Genomic DNA, 17,410 nt, shown 5'->3' with positions numbered 1-17,410 from the left:
ATTACTGCCGACCTCACCACTCCAAGCATGGTGAAATCTCTCCAGAATCCACTGGTTGACACCTTCAAGTCTCCATTTGCCCAGGAGACTCACTGCCAACACATGCCTGGGGTAGCTGATCTGTTTGTTCTGTCCTCCGTCCTGTTATGGTCCCAGGTGTCCTCTGCAGACTCCAGTGTACTGCCATGTCCTCCATGTACTACCATGGATATGCTGTCCACTGCCCCCATCTAAGCCACTGAGGAGGCCTAGCTCTGACACATGCACTCCAAGATCAGACATGGAACCTGCAGTTCTCTCCGTGTTTGGGGTCTGAGTCCAGCTGTTCAGTTGGGGGATCCCCAAAGAAACTTTATCTGAGGTGATCCCAGACGTGATTCTTGTGTACGTTTGCCAATACAGGGTCTGTCACAGTTGTCGCCCCAATCAGCTTACGAACACGCTGGTGGTTGCAATTGCTGGGTCAGTTCTGTCTCCAGCCCTGTCTTCTACACAAACCACTGTTTGTTGCAGCCCAGCCTGATGCTGCCCACCACACACTCGGCTTTCACATACACTAATGGGAGTAGCCACCTAATCGGAGCAACCCACAATAACTCCCACCAGGCCCGCCCCCTGCCCTGGTTCCCGTGCTTGCCAGTATGTGCAGGAAACTGGTCCAGTCTGTCCCACATGCCATTCAGCTCTCACACGTGTCAATGGGCACTGAAACCTAGTTCATCCCAACCAGCCCCACTATCCAGCCCACACACATGCTGGTGGGTGCCACTCTCTGTCTAGCCATGCCTGCCCTAGACCTGGCTCTCATGCGCATCAGTCGGAGTGGCAACCCAAGAGAGAAGTTCCCCACTGTTTCCCTACTGGGCCCACTCCCAAATCATGCACTCTCTAGGTGGTTCTGCAGGTTAACTCGACAGAACTTACCCCTGTGCCAGCATCTGCCAGCTGATGCTGTGGCAAAGCCCAGCCAGCCCACACTCACTCTGAGTTATGCTTGCACCAGCAGAAATAGTCAACCCAGCCTGACTTTCCCATAATCTAGCCCACATTAGGCCAATAGGTGTTGCAGCCCTGCCTGACCTGGTCTATCCCCATCCCAGCTTATGCTCTGCAGTGGGAGTGGTGATCCAGCAGGGGAGCCCTCCACATCTCCTCTACTAACTTCGGCCCCTTACTCCCGGGTCTCACTTGAGCTGGTTGGGTACTGTGGCTTGGTCTGGCATGGCCTGCCTCTCCTGGACATTAGCCAGTGTGTGCTATAACCTGGCCCGGCCAACCCCCAATTCCAACTCACACTGGTGGGGGCTACTGCCTAGCCTAGCCCTTCTGGCCCCCAGTCCTGGTTCAAATGTGTACTGGTATGTGTTGTGACTCAACGCACATTCCATTCTGGTGCCAGCGAGTGATGTGAGCAGGCCCTGCCTAGTTCACCCCCAACCTGCACCAAATGTATGCCAGTAGGTACCATTCCCTGGCCTGGTCTGGGCTGCTCCCTATCATGCTTCTTACACTCACCTTCAGGTACTGTGTCCTGACAGAGGAGTTCCTCAAGCTTCCCCATCAGAACCTCTCCCAATGCCAGATCTCGCACACACCGGTGGTACCATGGGTAGCCCTACTTAGTCCACTTCCTATCCTAGCAGGAACAGTGGCCTTTCCTGACCAGCCTTCACCCATTCTGGTTTTTACTGTTGGGTGTTATAGCCCAGCCAAGCCTGGTCCACACCCAGACACAGTTCACACGTGGCTCAGCAGGAGCAGAGACTTAGCCTAGCCCTTCCTACACCTACCCTAGTTCTCTTGAGCCCCAGGGTGCTGGAGTCCAGCCCAGTCTTGTGCACCTCAGACTCAGCCCATATTGTGTCAAGGGACACTGCAGCCATGCCCAGACTAGATAGCAGCCTCCACTCTGACCTTTGCATTCACCAGTGGGAACCACAACCCAGCCAGGGCGTCCCCTTAGCTCCCCAACCAGGCCTGTTCCCAGCCACAAACCTTACACATGCCAGTGGTTGCTCTGATCCAGCTTGGCATAGTCCCTCCCTGTCTTAGCCTTTGCCTTTGGATGCTGTAGCCTGGCCTGACCTGGCCTGACGCAAGTCCCAACTCTCTCTGGCAGGCACTAAAACCTGTGGCCCTGCTCAGTCTGCTCCCGTCCCAGGTTATGCTGACCAGTAGATGTGACAGTGTAGCCCAGCATGACCTGTGCTCTAGCCTGGTTTCTGCACTTGCTGGTGAGCTAAGGTTTGTTTGGCTCTACCAGGTCCACCCTCTTCCAAAACCAACTCACACATTAGCCAACCGTTGCCCAGCTTGCCTGACTCCAAGGCCTAGACCACATGCTTGCCAGTGGGAGCTATGACCCACTAGGGACATTTCCCCACTTGACCCACTCCCAGACCCAGATCTCATGCATGCCAGTGGATGTTAGGCCCTTGCCTGGCATAGTCTGCTCCTCCATGTTGGCCTAGTATGAGCTGGTGAATGTTGTGGCCCAGCCCTCCCGACACCCTGTTTTAGGATGCACATGTGGTTGTTGCAGCCTGGACCTGCCCAGACCCGTGAATGTTGGCAGGTTCCATGGTCACACCTAGCGCAGCCCATTAGCACTCCAGCTCTTGAGCTAACCAGTGGGACTGTATTTCCACAGGGTTTGGTCCACATATCCCCCACAGAATCTAGCTCAGGACCTGGTTTTCTTGCGTGATGACTAGTGTCATGCCCCTGCTTAATACAGTCCATCTTCTGTTCTGACACTCAGTCAGGTACTGGGATCAGTCCTGCTAGACAGGCCCGCAGCCGTAGTTTTTACGTGGACTGGTGTGTGGTGGTCAACCATGTTGTGTCCAAGCTAACAAGCCCATCTCCGGATTCCCATTTAGGCTGCTGCATGAGTCTGACCCATACAGGTCTTCCAGTCTCTCCCCTCCAAACCACCAGGTCTCAGTCCCCTGGTTTACCTGCAAGTACAGTGTGTCTGTCACTGAGTTTCCCTCAAGATTCATTCTTCACCTACACATGCTGTGGCCTTATCCACGGATGTCCCTAGGCAGTAATTCCAGATCCATTAGACCCCAGAGCTCACCACCAGGCGGCCAGCAGGTGAAGCCCAGCTCCATTGTCGCTCTGCCTGCCTGCAAACCCAGGACACCCATACCTCTGAGCGGACTCACCTGGACTCCGCCTCAAAATTCACTTGTTTTTTCATGTACACTCTGAACATAACCTCAGAAGTTTGTAATGATCCCTGCATTTTACCTGTGACCTAGCACATGGAATCAGGGTTGGAATATTCTGCTTGTGACAGTGCCCCACAAGTTTCAGATTGCGTCGCATTATAGATTTTATATTTTCACATTATATATGTGTAATGGTATATTTTTAATTTTGTATTAAATAATTGTTACCTTTTTTTTCTAAAGTGCGTTCCGTAGCCTTGCGTCTGTACCCAGCGTGTATCCTGTCTGTGCACGTTCCCCACGGAGCTTAGCCCTGGCCTTCCCTATGATTTCAACTCATATTGTGTGTTCTCCTCTCTCTTTCTAAAATCTAATTATTTTTATTGGGCAGCCAGGTTTGCATAGAGAAGGAGGTACAGAGAGAAAGATCTTCCATTCTGCTTCACTCCCCAAATAGCCGTAATAGCCAGAGCTGCGCCAGTTCAAAGTCAGGAGCCAGGAGCAGCTTCTGGGTTGCCCGTGTGGTTAAAGGGTCGCAAAGCCCTGGGCCATCCTCTGCTGCTTTCTCAAGCCATAAGCAGGGACGTGGATGGGAAGTGGAGCAGCCAGGATATGAACTGTCACCCATATGGGGTACTGCACCTGCAGGTGGAGGATTAGCCATTTTAGTCGACACACTGGTCCCTCCCCTTTCAGACCTGGCCTTGCTGTTCTCAGACACAGTGAGCATGTTTACCCCCAGGTCTCCCACTAGCTGAATGCTCTCTAGGCCTGTTGTCTTCCAGATGTGTGCACAGCTTCTTCATCCAGGCTTGGGTTCCGGTATCAGAGGAGCGTCTCTTACTGTGCTGTGTCAGGCAGCAGCTGCTTTCCTCTCTTTGCATCCTCTAGTCTTCTCCGTGTCGTGTTCCCCCAGTGGAATGACTCTGCAGCACACACAACTGCCTCGTCCTCGTTTACTGCTGAGTCCTAGCGCCAAAAACAGGACTGCTGTGTAAACAGTGGCTGCGTGGCGGAATACATCTTGTTGTGGCTGTACTAAGTGTTTTACAAAGAAGAGTTAACATGGGTTTGGCACAGCTTGAGAACCACTTAGCCAGAGATTTTGTCCTTTGTATTTTCATTAGCTTAGAATACTTCAGGAGTATATATGGACATTTCACTTCCATAATCCAAATGGGAGTTAGTTGGATGGCTCTTTCTTCCTATGCTGTCCATAAGGTAAGGCTGCCACCATTGTGTCTGCACAGCACGTGTAGTTTGTGTATGGATGTATAATTCTTTCCAGACCTGGAAAACATCTCATGTTTGGAGTACTTTGTATGATTTCCCCCTATTTTTTGCATAATTTTAGGAGAGATAGTAAAATTTTATTGAAATCTACTGAAAGCATATAATGACTACAGACTAACCATAACATAAGACACTGGGATTTTTTTTTTTCTGTGGGTTGAGATCATGGTATAGAATCCTGTGGTCCTTCGGCAGCTGAATGCCTGGACCTGCCAAAGAAGATGAGACAACTGTTCAGCAAGTTATTGCCAAACTGAGCACAATGAAGCATCCTTGGGGTGCATCCTGATCCCTGCGTGAGGTGGGTTACCACAGCTGACACAGGGGTGCACATAGGCAAGGCTTGGGGTCCCACTTAAGCCTCAAAAAGAGGCTTTGTGAAAGGTGAGTGGTCTGTGAAAACTAGCTTTCCAAGTTTGTGGTGCACAGTGCACAAGAAAAACTGGCTCTTCAGCTCATTCAAATTCTGTTCTGTAATTTTTTAATCATTGTAAAATTGCAGTTCAGCTTATCCAGATGTACTTTCTGCTTAAAGAGGGCCATTGGTTGTGCTTTGCCATATATGCCAGTCTTGAAGACAGCTGCTTTTGTTGTCATTAAGCATTGTGGTGTTATCTCTGTAGTTTCCTGTAGTTGGATGCGATGTGGCAATATCTGAAATAGCCACAAGGTGGGGTGTTGTTCCAGAAGGTCTTTGTGTTCTGCCTGTGGGTCTTGTATTTTTCTAGGAATCCTGTTCTGTACCTGTCTATCTTCATCTAGAATTTAATATCATGTTTTACTCACTTAGCTGTCCATTTAGTTTCTTCTCCCGTATGGGTCAGTGACCTTAGATAGAAAAGATACATTCTGATCTCAGGCCTGGAAGGGGATTCTTCCAGGAGATCCTGAGTGGTCCTCAGAGCTCCACAACTCCTTCGTACACTTCAGTCTTCCAAGTTGGGAAGAGGGGCGGAGGTGAACACCTGTGTTTTCGCATTGTTGATTCAATAAATATGACAGAGAAACTATAGAGCAAGTATGATATGTGAGGTTAGTTTAGAAAAAGAAACGATGCTATAAAATGTTCATACACCAAACACGAAGACTGGACTATTTGGGTGTAAGAACCTTGCCTAAAATGAAATGTCTAAGCCATCACTTCATTTGTTATTCTAAACATAAGCTGAGTGTGCTAGCTCTTAAACTACCTATAAGAAAATATATTATCAAAACAGCTAAATAGCACTGTCTCCATATAAATGTTATCTTCGCCATTTGCTATTTGGGTAAACACAGAACTCTGAGATTCAGAAATATTTGTCCTAGGAGAACATTTTTGTTCATGAGCTAAATCAACACTAGTCCCTACTTCATTTGGTGTTTAAAGAATTTGTGTAGTTAGTATGCGTTTGGGTTATAATCTGTGTGAGAACAGTGACTTTTTGTTTTCTTTTTAAAATACTTGTATTTGTTTAAAAAGTGGGAGTGGTGGTGGAAAGATACTTCACCCACTGGTTCATTCTCCAAGTGGCCAGAGCTGCCCGTGCTGAGCCAGGAGCTCCGTGCTGGTCTCCCCCGTGGCAGCAGAGTGGAAGTCCTTGACCATCTGCTGCTGCCGCCTTTGCACACATTTTATCAGCAAGCTGGATCGGATGGAAAGCAGCCGGAGCTCAGACAGGCACGCTGGTATGGGATGCTGGGGCATTGCCGGCCACTGCTTGGCTCTGCACACCATTTCCTGATGTGATACTTAGTTATAAATAGTACCCTCAGTGCGTTAGTTCATTCTCAAGGTGACCGAATGAAGTCCCTTTTACAGATGTGCACGCTGAGGCTAGAGAATCAGTGTAGCTACTAAGGGTGTTCGTAGCTGATGGAGTGAAGGAAGTGGAGCGTCCTTTTGGTGATGTATAACTCAGTGTTGGTGGTACATGATTCAGTTTCTTTTTTTTTTTTTAAAGATTTATTATTATTGGAAAGCCGGATATACAGAGACGAGGAGAGACAGAGAGGAAGATCTTCCGTCCAATGATTCACTCCCCAAGTGAGCCGCAACGGCCGGTGCTGTACCGATCCAATGCCGGGAACCAGGAACCTCTTCCGGGTCTCCCACACGGGTGCAGGGTCCCAAATCTTTGGGCCGTCCTCGACTGCTTTCCCAGGCCACAAACAGGGAGCTGGATGGGAAGTGGAGCTGCCGGGATTAGAACCGGCGCCCATATGGGATCCCGGGGCTTTCAAGGCGAGGACTTTAGCTGCTAGGCCGCCGGGCCCCATGATTCAGTTTCTATATGAAATGCAGCTTCCCTTATAACTTGATCAGAATGTAATTTTATATATTTTCTCATTCTTACATTTTTAAAATTATATGAGCAAATTTGCAAGTATATGCCCTCTTTGTAATAACCCTGAATTTTGCCAGTTGCTATAAGGCAAGCAGTAGGCACTGCTTTCTTATTTTAATAAACTGGCCTTCCTTTATCTGTTTGAATCCTCTGCTGCTAATTTTCTTCTTGAATTTTAGAAAAACACTCTTGATGATAGGGCTCGAATGCCTTATCTAGTGATCTTTGAAGGCATGTGAGTGTGAAACTTCTGAATGAATTAAATAGAAAGGGTTAGAAACAAAACATTGATTTACTTCAGATGAGTAAGCGTGAAGGTGTTGGGCTGCAGGGGCCTGGACTGTCGCCATGGTCCCTCTGCTGGGTGGCCTCAGGTAGGTCTGGTGCACTTTAAGTCTGTGCTGCGCATGCCCCCTGAAACGCCAGCGTTTTCAGTCCTGCCCCGTTTGACCTCTGCCCATGTATCCCAAAGACTTGCCTTAAGTCATTTCAAGTTAGAAAACTTTACAGATTCTTGAATGTGCCAAAACAGTGCTGGGTTCTGAGCACACAGCAGAGACAGGTCAGAAATGACAGTCAGCCTTGGTTTATACTCCTGTGCTGATGTTGCTACTTGGGACTGGATTCTTAACTTGAGACAGTCCTTCGCTTGCCAGCGTCTCGCTTTGGTCATCAGTGAAGTGAGGGGTGATGATCCCTGCACGACCCAGTTTCTTTTAATCAGTAACTCAAAACACATTCCTCAGCAGAAAGATGGACTTGGGCCTTCTAGTTCATCCTGCTGTACAAAGCAGTGTGCGTTTGGGGTCCAGATCTCCCCAACAGTCTACACCACCTCTCACCCCATTGCCTCCCCATTCAGCCGTCTCCCCATGCCAAGCTGCCACTCTGCAGCCCTTCAGCAGGCTCTGGGAAGTGCTTTGTTAAGATAGACCTGGAAGTCACTCCCCTTGCAGAGGGCAGCCTGTTGGATGCTCCACGGGGTTGCATGGACTTTGAATGCATGGCTTATGATTTGCCTCACAAGTTCAGAATGTAGTAGCTGTGTCTCTGGTTCAGGACAGGATGTCAGATAGTAACAGCAACAATAATGAAATAATACTATCAGCAGGCAGCAACTACCACTTAAAAAAAATCCCTCCACAGCATGCATTTTATGTTGTTGGATTCTCATCACGGCAGTGACCACAAGGACTGTTGGACGTTCTCTGGGGCCGAGCTGTGGTGAGGCCACCTGCTGTTGGTAATACGGTGACGTCAGGTAGAGGCAGCATGTGAGCGTTGGTCTACCCACACACACAGCCCAGAGTCTCAGCCAGCAGACTGATGCCCGGTGTTGCCCAGGCTGGCAGCTGCTCTTCATGTGTGGGCCTTGACATGCCTGTTCTAGAAGCTGACCAGAAACCAACTTCCTCAGAGCAGATAGCTTCTGTTTTAAGAGAACGCATTATCCACTTCCCCTGGGATTAATGGCAAGTGAGTGATCAAGAAAGAGGCATTTGTGGCTGAACTTCTGTGTCTCATAAAATACCAAACTGACATATACCAAGTATTCTCCGTGTCTGTAATTCAAGGTTTCTTTTCTTTGAAAAAAAAAAAGGTTTTATTTGAAAAGCAGGTTTTGTAGAGATAAAGAGAGAGATGGATCTTCAATCCACTGGGGTAGCCCCCGAGTGGTGTAATGGCCTGAGTTTGGTCAGTCCGATGCCTGCGGCCAGGAGCCTCCTCCAGGTCTTCCACACTGGATGCAGGTCCCAAGGATTTAGGCCACCCTTCACTGCCTTCCAAGACCACAAGCACAGAGCCAGACGGAACATGGAGCAGCCGGGACTTGAACCTGCACACCCATATGGGATGCCAGCACCTCCGGGCAGAGTATTAGCTCTAAGCATCACTGTACCAGCGCCTAGTTCAAGGTTTCTTAACCTTGGGCTACGGATGGCAACAAGGAGCCTGTGAACCCTGCATGTGTGATGTTTGGTTGCTGGGGGGAGGGGAGGACGCCTGCTGTACTCTTGCAAGGGAAGAACCATGTCTCTTGGGAGACTCTGCCAGTGCTGATGCCAGTGGTGTGACGTTGGCTTTGCCCAGGTTACAAGCCTGCTCTTACCCCAGGAACTCGTTAGGATTCTCCCCACCCCTCCCAAAGAACCTTTAAACAGAACGAGGATTGAATTTCAAATTCAGTCTTCAAGGGCAAAAATACCTCTGTGTGCGAAACTTGTCATTTTCAAAACCTTTTGATGGGAGTCAGCTAACAGTAGGTGTGACTCAGAGCCCTGAGGCTGAATCCACAGTTTCCCTTGCTTCCTGAATTCAGTGAAAATGGTATTTTTACAAATAAGAAAAAATGAATCTTGTACTTTGAGGAGTGGGGAATATGTGTCTGTTCACTAAGTATTTTCATGGGTTTCCTGCATGTAGTCATTCGAGTGTCATAGTGAATGAGTTCCTGCCCCAGGTAGTTGACTCTTTCCGTATCACTAGTAATACGGAGCCAAGTAATTTGCAGCCAAGAAACCTCCCACGCGGTGCTCACCTCAGGAGGTTAAAAGGAGGACCCTTGTCTTTGGTTTGTTCAACATCTTTTTACCGAGTCCTGTTCAGATTTCAGGCCTTGAGCTGAGCACTGGACACAGCAGTGGAAAGCAGAGCAGCGTGTGGCCTGTCCATGGGCAGGAAGCTTAGCCATGAAGAAAGCTCCACAGTAACTGTTCACTTGGATAGGTGCCCTGGGGGTGTTGACCTGCCGACCTGCCACTGTGATAAGACAGAACTAAAAGACTCAAGTTGACAGGAGAGGGGCGAGTCTGATGAGAACAGGAGTGATCAGGCTGGTGTCAGGCTCCATTAGCAATTTCCATTCAGGAGGATGGTCAGTTTAGGAAAGAGAAGGTCCTTTCTCACTAACTTAGCGAGCGTCTCTAGGTGTTGTGCACTGTGTGCGTGGGCTTGATTAGACAGTGAGAGTGATGGAAGGCTGGGCCCTTTGGGTAGAGCCTCCTAGGCAGGTTGGCGCTCGGGTTGCTGTTTCTGTGGCGAGTACCCCCAGCACTCCACCTGGGTATCTTTGGAGGTCTGTGCCCCAGAGGCAGCCTGACCCAGCTGGTTCTGTTGTAAGACTGTCCCCCACTCCAGAGAGAGACATCAGCTGGGAACCCATCCAGAGCTGTGATGTGTTTTATTTGCATATATGTGTGTGAACTTGCTTTTCTTTCTTAAAAAAAAAAAAAAAGGACTTTTTTTTTTTAATCGGAAAGGCAGATTTACAGAGAGAAGGAAATACACACAGAGAAGGATCTTGCACTGGTTCACTCCCCAGGGGCCACATCGGCCAGAGCTGAGCCAGTCCAAAGCCACGAGCTTCTTCAGCATCTCCCACGCAGGTGCAGAGTCCCGAAACTTTGGACCATCCTGTACTGCCTTCCTACAGGCACAAGCAGGGAGCTGAATGGATGTGGAGCAGCTGGGACACACACTGGCACCCGTATGGGATCCTGGTGCATGCAAAGCAAGGATTTAGCCATTGAGCCATCGTACCAGGCCCAACTTGTTTTTCGGATAAAAAAGAGGTATCCTGTCACAGCCATGCAGCAAGCTAAGAAATGGCATGTGTGGATGTCCAGCCCTTCCAGGGCCCCTCCTAGGGAAGCTGTCCTCACCAACGAGGAGGACTCCACCCTCTTCTGTGAGTCATATTCAGGAATAATGCAATACAAAATGAATTGTTTTTATAATTGGCCTTTTAAGTGTGTGTTCTGGGGGTCAGGGGGGCACTTAATTCCTCCTTGCCCCAGCTTGAGAAATGAAGTGGAAGAGCCTTGACGATTGTGAAAATGCTTCACTGGCTTGATGCTGGGCGAGGCCTGCAGCCACTGCCTGCACCGCTGGTTCTCCAGGGTGCAAAGAACCTCGGCAGGAAGTGTGTGCTGCCCACAGCCTCATTTATCTTCCATTTCTCTGCTGTCGATCTGTTTGATTGTTTATCAGTTTGCTGGCTGCATGGACACTGTATTAGGTGCTTGCTCTGTGGATCACTTAGGTGCATGCTGACAGTGAGCCCAGCTTCGCTCTGGGTTTGCAGGTTGCCTTCTCCATGCTGGTGACCTCACGCACGGCTTTCACAGGCATCTTCCTGTGGGCCGCAGCCCGGGCGTGTGCTCGCATCACGGCTGCCCGCTCTTGAGCAGCAGATCTCCTGTGGAGCCGCCTTGGTGGGCGTCCCAGCTAGGGCTGGTGTCCGGAGTCCCTGCTGAGGAACCCCGGCAGGAGGGGGGAGACGGAGCACTGCAGAGCAGGACACGGAGGGGGCTGGTGCCGTCGTGTCCAGCAGGCCCATCCCTTCCCCCTTGCAGTTCCGTTTTGTCCTCTGTCCAATAGAGCAGTTGGCAGGAGGAGCCTCAGTAGCCCCACCACCAGAGCTCTTGGGCCTGCACTTTACTGCCAAGTGTTGGAACTTTTAGGGGGGATCAGCGTCCGCTTCACCGTCATCCCTTAAAATTACACATCTTCTGTTTTGTCGTTTTTCTCTTACGGCTCGTACTTTTAAAAAGTATAAATCCAAAAACACCATAGGGATTAGGTTAGCATTTCGCAGAAGGAACCTACCGAAAGGTGTGTCTTGAGGCTGTGCCCTGGTGATGGTTCACATTGAAGAGGGGGTACGCTAAGCAGGAGAGCCGGGAGAATGAGGGGGCGGAGTTGCTAGGAGAGCAGAGCGTTGGTCCTGCCGAAGAATGGAGAATGGAGGTGGAGGAGACTGCAGTCTAGCTGGGGAGAGGATTCCTGAGGTGGGTGAAGTGAGAAGGGAGCCCCTGGTGATCTTCACTCTCCAGCAGTGCTCCGTGAAAGTCTGGAGAGGTTCAGGAGGCAGCGGCCGTGCAGCGGGAGGGTGGACGACATGGGCGTGTGGTTGGCAGTGTTTGGAACAGAAAGGCTTTAGAAACAGGACAGTCGTTTGCTGGGTGGGTGCATAGCTAAGTGGAATGGTCAGCGGAGCTGTTTCCCACATGGGCACCAATTCCAGCTCCTGGTCATTCCGCTTCCACGCCAGCTCCCTGGAAGCATGGGAACTTGCTCTTACTGTCTCTCCTGCTGTAGCTTTGCCCTTATTTGTAAAAATAAACAAATCTTTTAAACATGTATTTAAGAGGCAAAAACAGCCTTCCATCTGCAGATTCCCTCCCTTATATCCTCCCCAGCCAGAGGTGAGCTGACCAAAGCCTGAAGCCCAAACTCAGGCTGGCTCTGCCCTGTGGGTGGCAGGAACCCAGCACTGGAGCCATCTCCGCCTGAGCAGGCAGATGGAATCCCAGGCGGAGCCCGAATCGGAATGCAGCCACTCCGTGTGGGATGCTGGTGTGGCCAGCGGCCTGTTAGCCGCGGTGCCAGATGGCCGTGCCGTGAAAGCACAGGAACGGCTGGCTGGTGGGGGGGAAGGAAGTGCTCTGGCTGTGTGAACGGGGCTGCTGGTCCCTTGCGGACTGATTTGGCCACAGTGTGTATATAACACCCTTATTCCTCGGTTAGGTGGCTGTCAGATGAAGGTGGTAACAACTCCCTGGGCAGAGCTGTGCTGAGGTCACAGTAAAGCCCTGGCAGTGGCTGCTGCTTTGTTGTTGCTGTGGACGAACAGGCCCCAGAACTGAGGGAAGAGGAGCTGTCGGTAGGCTTTCATCTGAGCACTAGTAGTAATACCCCAACTCACAAACCTAATTATAATCTGAAAAGCACCTGGACAAGATTGTTACTGGATTAAAAAAAAAGTGTGGCGGTCTAATATGATGGCTCATAGGCTAAATCCTTGCCTTGAACGTGCTAGAATCCCACATGGCCACTGGTTCATGTACCAGCTGCTCCACTTCCCATCCAGCTCCCTGCCTGGGAAAGCAGAAGAGGACAGCCCAAAGCGTTGGGACCCGGCATGGGAGCCCCTGCATGGGAGACCCCGCATGGGAGACCCGGCATGGGAGACCCTGCATGGGAGACCGCGCATGGGAGCCCCTGCATGGGAGACCCCGCATGGGAGCCCCCGCATGGGAGACCCCCGCATGGGAGCCCCCGCATGGGAGCCCCCGCATGGGAGACCCCGCATGGGAGCCCCTGCATGGGAGCCCCCGCATGGGAGCCCCAGAAGCCCTAGCTCCTGCTTTGGTTCCAGCTGTTGGGGTCACTTGGGGAGTGAACCAGTGGATAAACCCTCTTTCCCTCTGTATCTCCTTCTCTCTGTAAATCTGCTTTTCCAAGGAGAACGAATCAATCTTTAGAAAAACGTGTAGATCCTGAACTTCCTCTGAAAATAGGAAGGAAGACTCCCGCAGTGACCAAGGCGCCAGGCCTGAGGGCGGTCTTGGCCTTCAGTGCAGATGGAGAAGCACATGCCGCTTTGCTGCTCCTTAATTGATGCTGTCCTTTATCCTGCAGATCAGTCAGAAGAAGTTAAAAAAATATGAGAAAGAGTATCACACCATGCGGGAACAGCAGGCCCAACAAGAGGACCCCATCGAGCGATTTGAGGTGCGTTACTGGGGGCCCAGAGGACAGGCGGAGCTTTCATATCCAGGCTTGTAACTCACTGCATTGAATTGCTGCTCAAACCCAGCTCCACTCTTTCTAGCTTCAAGTTTGAGTCTTGAGTTTGAAGTAACCAAGCTCTGCCTTGATTCCAGCCAGCCACCTGGTTCGTCACAGTTCAGTGGCCTTTGGCCATGGTTCCTCAGGCGTAGCTGCTTGGCAAGGTCAAGTGCTTCTCAGTGGAACTAGGAAGGAAGAAACTGCTGACTGGGAGACATGCCAGAACCGGCCACATCTCTGAATATTTCCATGGGGCTCAGACAGTGATTTGGGGGTCTGTCTGTATCTTATTTGTGTGTCTGTAACTGCTTTCTTTTTTCTTTTTTCTTTACTCTCCAGAGGGAGAATAGACGTCTACAAGAAGCTAACATGAGGTTGGAACAGGAAAATGATGACTTGGCCCATGAGCTGGTGACCAGCAAGATTGCCCTGCGCAAGGACCTGGATAACGTAAGTGTGAGGCCTGCCGGAGGCCTGCTGAGACACGGGCTCCTGGTGGGCCGCAGTCCTTGGGCTGCTGGCCGTGTGAGTGCTGGTTGCCTGCGGGGCTGCCCTCTCAACCTGCCCTCTCGGTAGGACTTCCCTCCTTCCTTTTGGAGAGGATCAGTTCATTCTTTAAGCCTTCTTAGCATCTTCTGTTGTACACACAGCCCCTTGGATCCTTTCCCAAACATTGGTGGATTGAGAAACTTTTGGCTGAATCTTTTTTTTTAAAGATTTGCTTATTTATTTTGATAAGCAAAGTTATAGAGAGGGGGAGAGACAAAGACTTTCCATCCAGTGGTTCACTCCCCAGATGTCTGCAACAGCCAGTGCCAGGCCGAGCTGAAGTCAGGAGCCTCATCTGGGTCTCCCATGTGGATGGCAGAGGCCCAGGCATTGGGCCATCTTCCTCTGCTTTTCCCAGGCTGTTCATTGGAAGTAGAGTAGCCAGGTTTCAAACCAGCAACCACATAGGATGCTGGAGTGCCACGCATCCGCATTACCCACTGGCCTCAGTGCCATCCCCTAGCTGATTCTTGTGCTGTAACATCAATAATATCATCTACTCACGATACTCTCCTTGCCTCCCTCCTAGGTAAGCTCTTACACACATTGTGCCTTTCGAGTAGGCGCTGCCACTTGGAATCCACTCACACCTGTCCTTGGCAGCTGTCATTTCAGTAGTAGTTACTACTACTGGCTCGTGTTCTTTGCTGTTCTTTGCTTTTCTTAATCTTGAAACTTTTGAGTGATAACTTTTCTAGCTGAGCAATTTTCCATTTTCTCTACACTTGTAGGAAGTGTAATCTCTCCTTCATGATTTGGGTTGGGAGTTGGCCAACATTTGTGACGAGGGCAGGTAGTAACGTTTAAGGCTGTGTAGTCTCTGTGGCTGTTATTTGCACAGGCCGCTGGTGCAGAATTAAGCAGTGAGCATGGCTAGATCCCAGCAGACCTTCACGTGTAGACGCGGGTGGAGGGGCTGGATTGGCCCGTGGTTAGTAAGTTGCCGACTCCTAAAGCGGATTTCCCTACAGGCTCCTAGTAGCTTTATGATCTTAAAATGTAGCCCTGAGAGTCCTCCAACTTTGCTTTTTTTTTTTTTTTTTTTTTTTAAATTGCTTGGTTCTGTAATACTTGACTCAGTTTGACCATTTGGGGGAGGGGATGTGACCTTCTGAGATTTTGACTTATTTCGTTGAATATTAGGTAAGTCTGGGAAGAAACTGACATCTAACAGCGGTTGCCTCCCAGGCCATGCACACATTAGCAGTTCTACCAAAAGTCCTGTTTAGTCTCGCATTGCTTTTTTTGATTTTAACCTGATGGCGATACTATTGCAGTTCAGTTTCCCTTTGCAGTCCCCTGCTGGCTTCTTGTGGTGTGGCTTTCTGTCCCATGACCTTGCTAAAATGTGCACTGACCAGCTTCCTACGTACGCAGGAATTTCCACACACATAGTCATCATCATTGAATGAAGCTTCACTTCCTTTCTTCACTCCAGTCATTGGGATTGTACTTTTATTGAGGTTTTATTGTTTATTAAATGTTCATTTGTGAAGCAGACTTGTCTGGACTTTCCTTTGATGTTTTGTCTGATGTCGCCATCAGAGTCATGCTAGCCTCTTGAAATGAGCTTTTCTCTTAGGATCCTGCCTAGAATTGTTCCAGGATTAAATCTTTAATTCCCTAGTGAAGTGATGCAGGCCTGGGATTTTCTTTGCAAAAAACTATTTGAGATTCAATTTTTGGTAGCTAATGAAGTGAAATAAATTTTCTAAGTCTTAATGTCTCTTTTTATTTTTTATGTCTCTGAAGTAGTCTATTCATTTCATCTTTTCAAAGGTGTTAGTTTAAAAAGTTTTTTCTTGTTGTTGTTTTGTTTTTAAATTGGAAAGCCAGTTATACAGAGAGGAGGAGAGACAGAGGAAGATCTTCCATCCGCTGATTCACTCCCAAGTGCTAGCAGCAGCCAGTGCTGCGCCGATCCAAAGCCAGGAGCCTCTTCCAGGTCTCCCACGTGGATGCAGGGTTCCAAGGCTTTGGGCCGTCCTCAGCTGCTTTCCCAGGCCACAGGCAGGGAGCTGGATGGGAAGAGGTCACTGGGATTAGAACTGATGCCCATATGGGATACCGGCATGTGCAAGGCTTTAGCTGCTAGGCTACCATGCTGGGCCCAAAATGTATTAGTTTTAAAATGTTATTTCCTTATTTTCATGTTTACAGGGTCTGTGGCAATGACCCTTCTTCCATTTCTGGTTTTTTTTTTTTTCTCTAATTAATCCATCTAGCTGGAAGTTTATCAGGTGTGTTTATCTTTTCAAAAGCCAGCTTTTGGCTTCATTGATTTTTTTTTTTAATTTAATTCTGCTTTTTATTATTTCCTTCTGCTTTTCTTTGGGCTTAATTTGTTCCTTTGCTTGTTTCTTAAAAGAGAAAACTTAAGAAATTGATTTTGGTCCTTTCTTCTTTCCCAAATTAAACATTTAAGTCTTTAGACAGCCTTGTCTTGCATGTTTAATGTGCTGTGTTTCGTTTGCACTCAGGGTTTTTCTGACCTCTGTTAGTGCAGTAGTGCTGTGCTGCTTTGGGATGCCTCACTCCCACGCCCTGGAAGGTGTTCTCTTTAATTCTGCTGTGTTCTGAGACTGGACCTTTTTGGTTTTAGCCCGTTAGGAGTCTATTGGTGCTTGCTTACGGCTCACCATATGGTCTGGGTGAGTGTTCCACATGCAGTGGAAAGTGTGTGTCCTTGGCAGTGGCTGGAATGTTCCATGGCAGTCAGATCACACAGGCCAGCTGGGGCTCTGATCTGCCACTTCGTGCAAACAGTGGAAGCCTGTGTCTGGTCGCGTGTGTCTGCCTCTCCTTTCAGTCACGCAGTATCTTGTTTCACATAACGTGCGTGTCTGCCTTCTCAGCGACCTGGCCCCTCCCTCCTTGTTGGTCCTGATGCTCATTCAGGAGCTGTTTTCCTGGTACTGTTCATCCCAGCATGGTACTGCCTGGCAGGTGTTATCCTGTCCTGTGCTTCTTATTTGGGTTAGAGAAAAATCTGCATTCTGCTTTTCTTAGGCAGTTTGGTTCCTCCTGTGCTCCTTGAGCTAGCCAGCACCTTCTTAGTTTCCTGTCCCCAGTGGCTTACAAGCCCCTACCCAGTTCCTATTGCTCAGGGCTCTGCCCCAGCTGCCAGCTGCCTCGGCCTCCCTTGCCCTCGAGCTCGTCATGTGGCTCGACTCCAGCCAAAAGCCCGTGGTAGCAGGACTCTTCTTGCTTAGTGCTTTGTTTTCTTTTTTTTTTTTAAGCTCAGGAGCCACAGTTTTGCATTTATTGTTTTCCTCGTCTAAACATATGTCAACATAGGCCGTGTCGGTTTTCTGTTTCCAGAGGGCAGATAGATCTGCTCGCTCCCCACGCCCCAGGACCAGGCACAAGTCTAGATGTGGCTCCCTGTCCGCACATGTACTCCCCCCGTTTCTTTCTTTCTTTTTTTTTTTTTTGAAGATTTGTTTGAAAGGCTGAGTTACAGACAGGAAGAGGCAAAGGCTCTTCCCT

General features: G+C 49.4%; 1 protein-coding gene across 4 annotated transcripts in view; it reads left to right on the top strand.

Annotated features, from left to right (window-relative positions):
- RABGAP1 (RAB GTPase activating protein 1) overlaps positions 1-17,410 on the top strand; it is a 176,038-nt gene that overhangs the window by 152,266 nt on the left and 6,362 nt on the right. For all 4 annotated transcript variants that reach the window (XM_058672897.1, XM_058672899.1, XM_058672900.1 and 1 more), the window contains exons 20-21: positions 13,223-13,315; positions 13,712-13,822. In XM_058672897.1, coding sequence (XP_058528880.1) covers positions 13,223-13,315; positions 13,712-13,822 — 204 coding nt within the window. The remainder of the gene's footprint in view (positions 1-13,222; positions 13,316-13,711; positions 13,823-17,410) is intronic.

This window comes from Ochotona princeps, chromosome 14, assembly GCF_030435755.1.
Source record: "Ochotona princeps isolate mOchPri1 chromosome 14, mOchPri1.hap1, whole genome shotgun sequence".
In the NCBI taxonomy this organism is placed as follows: Eukaryota; Metazoa; Chordata; class Mammalia; order Lagomorpha; family Ochotonidae; genus Ochotona; species Ochotona princeps.
This window is presented reverse-complemented; position numbering and strand designations above follow the sequence as displayed.